Here is a 2,944-nt window from a genome sequence, read left to right as displayed (position 1 = left end):
TTTTATGATTTCAAAACCTTTCAACTTTAGAAAAAAAATACAAAAATATTCAAAAAAAATTCTTCCTTTCAAAAACTGTTAGAATTTTTTTTAAATATTCACATTTTCCAAAAACTATTTGGGAACTCAAGAAGAGTTCCCATGTTCCAAAAATGTTCACAAATTCGAAAAATATTCATGTTTTCAAAATCGCTCATGTTTCCCCAAAAATAGAAACTAAAAAAAAATTCGCATTTCAAAAGAAATTTTTGCTTTTTTTCCTAGAAAATGTTCGAAAATAATAATAAAATCCATCGCCACAGTAACACGAGAGCTCCCCAATGCTACAACCTCTATGGCTACAACAACAGATCTCACAGTACTGGGCTGGCCCAGCTGGAGGCTCTCTGCAAATCGCACATAGCAGCTCCCCCAGCCGAAAGTCAGACGCAACGCCGCCCCCCAGAACCCTCGCCGCCGCCGCCGCCACCGCCACCGCCGACTATGACGTCCGTGCGCAGCGCCGCCGGGGTTGCGCTGCCGCCGATCCGTCTGGCGGTGGAGCGGGCGCGCCAGGAGGCGCTCCGGCGCGAGCTGGACGGGTGCCAGCTCCTCGCGGGCATCTGGTGCCACGGCTTCACGGTGGCGCAGCTCCGCAGCATCCGCGCCTCGCTCCCCTCCACAGCGCGGCTGCTGGTCGCCAAGAACTCGGACCTCGCGGCGGCGGTCGAGGGCACGCGCTGGGAGTCGCTCCGCCCCTGCGCCCGCGGCATGAACGCCTGGCTCTTCGTGCGCTCCGACGAGATCCCGCCGGCGCTCCGCCCCTACCGCGACTTCCAGAAGGAGTGGCGCCTCCAGCTCAACGACTTCACCGGCGCCGTCTACGAGGGCCGCCTCTACGGCCCCGACGACTTCGCGCAGCTCGAGGCCATGCCCACCAGGGTGCAGTCCTACCAGTACCTCCTCGGGTGCCTCCAGATGCCCGCCGTCTCCGTCCTCGCCGCCCTCCGCGCGCGCCAGGAGGCCATGGCGCAGGCCGAGAAGCCGCCCGCCGAGGAGGCGGCTCCTGCTCCGGCGCCGGAGAAGTGATCCCTCCATCGACGCCGAGGTTCCGCAGTTATCACACCTGCAGCTCCTTTCTCTTTTGCAGATTTTGAATTCAGTGTTAGTAGAGAACACCCACAAAACCATCATAAGGATGCATTGCCCATATGTATCATCAGTTCATGAACTGACTTTTGAATGGGAAGAAGAAATGTGATTTGCTAGATCTTTCACTAGTGCCGAATCGCTCGTGTACTAGACAAAATCAGAAAGAAGCTTAGGATGATGATGTATATTCTTGCTTTGGTTGCTTGTTCCTTGTTGGAGTAGAGGAGGGGGCAGAATGAAAAAGAGAACCTATCAGCATATACTAGCTATATGGTACAATAGATTCCCCAGATAGATGGCACAAGCTATCAGCATTGTTAGCGAAGTTAGATTTTTGTGCAGACCGATGAACTCATGGAGTATCATTAACCCAAGACATCACCTAAGAAAAGACAACAAAAGACATGAACTCCAGCCAGGGATTTTTTTTTTGGCAGCTATGCATTCCCCAGAAAAAGGGAAGTTGTGCAGCTGACAACACATGCACATCCCCAGAGGGACTTTTCTTTCCTGATAAACTAACGTTGGAATACCATAAGCATCATTACTTCATTGCGCAAGCGCAACTTGTATCAGTTATCATATCATTTCAGTTCGATCAATAGATGATGGCCTGGGTGCGTTGTAAAGTTTGGTTTCCCCTTGCTGATCTTTCACCTAGGTTATGCTCTTTGTCTAATTATAAGTTAGAGAACTTCACCAGGTCAATGTCAGTCAATGGTGATACATCATGTTCCTGCATTCTAAAACTAAATTCAGAACAATGTTCAACAGGTGTTGTGTTAGACATGCTGAATTAGCTATTAAGCTATATGTATATATAAGATTAAGAACAATATGAGCTCACATCACTTGTGAGTTGTGCGCCAGCTTCACCAAACAATTTGAACTGGCATGGTTTCTTATCTTACATCATTACTCATTATTAACTACAGCTGAGTACGCCTAGTTTTTTTAGGACAAAACAGTAGGTGGTTAACATACTTCACATTTCAATTAATTAAAAAATAGTTTACATGAAACATACATGCAGATAATTACAAGCAAATGCTCCCTCCGTCCCCAAATATAAGTCTTTTTAGAGATTCCAATAAGTGACTACATAAGGAGCAAAATGAGTGAATGTACACTCTAAAATATGTCTACATACATCCGTATGTTGTAGTCCATTTGAAATGTCTAAAAAGACTTATATTTAGGAACGGAGGGAGTACATGGATTTAGAAGAACCGGGCAACCCATTCTACAAAGCTAGCATAAGAAGCTCTCTGAACGCGACAAAGGACCATTTTCCAACTCATACTTCAAAAATTTCCTGCATCTGTAGAGGCGGGTTTTTGTTGTTGAAGATGTAATAATTTCTGGTGATCCAGATGCTCTAGGCAACCAATATGATTAGTTCCATGAAAAAAAGTAACAGCCAGAGAGTTCTTCAAGCGTAAGATCTTATCCTGAAGACTGCCAGTTAACTGAATATGAGGGCATAGCTAGCTCCAGCAACATTGTGCAAACGGGGCATAACTGAATAATGGTGTGCACAACAAGTAGCAGTTCTTCTGATAATCCTCCTTCCGATTAATATGCAGACATGCCATTCTTTTAATAACCTGTCATGGTAGCAGCTGAGTAGGGAGGCAAGAGAAGCAAATCCTTCGGCTCTAAGAATTCTCTGCAGCCGTTTTTACTCACAGCCCATGGAAAACTTGAAGCACCATTATTGTGTTGACTGATTTTTCTCTCCTGTTTGAATGTCCAGCGTACTTGCATGCTTATTGCTGGTCTGTTCAGTCTTGGAATGCCGTAATCATCATTA

General features: G+C 46.2%; 1 protein-coding gene across 1 annotated transcript; it reads left to right on the top strand.

Annotated features, from left to right (window-relative positions):
- The first annotated feature begins 381 nt into the window (after positions 1-381).
- Positions 382-1,316, top strand: LOC119362316 (50S ribosomal protein L10, chloroplastic-like). The gene has a single exon (XM_037627517.1). It carries the CDS (start codon positions 484-486, stop codon positions 1,066-1,068), a length of 585 nt encoding a protein of 194 aa, XP_037483414.1. The 5' UTR covers positions 382-483; the 3' UTR covers positions 1,069-1,316.
- The last annotated feature ends 1,628 nt before the right edge of the window (positions 1,317-2,944 follow it).

This window comes from Triticum dicoccoides, chromosome 1A (genome assembly GCF_002162155.2).
Source record: "Triticum dicoccoides isolate Atlit2015 ecotype Zavitan chromosome 1A, WEW_v2.0, whole genome shotgun sequence".
Lineage (NCBI taxonomy): Eukaryota > Viridiplantae > Streptophyta > Magnoliopsida > Poales > Poaceae > Triticum > Triticum dicoccoides.
Note: the sequence above shows the minus strand (reverse complement) of the source record. Positions and strands in the feature narration are given on the sequence as shown.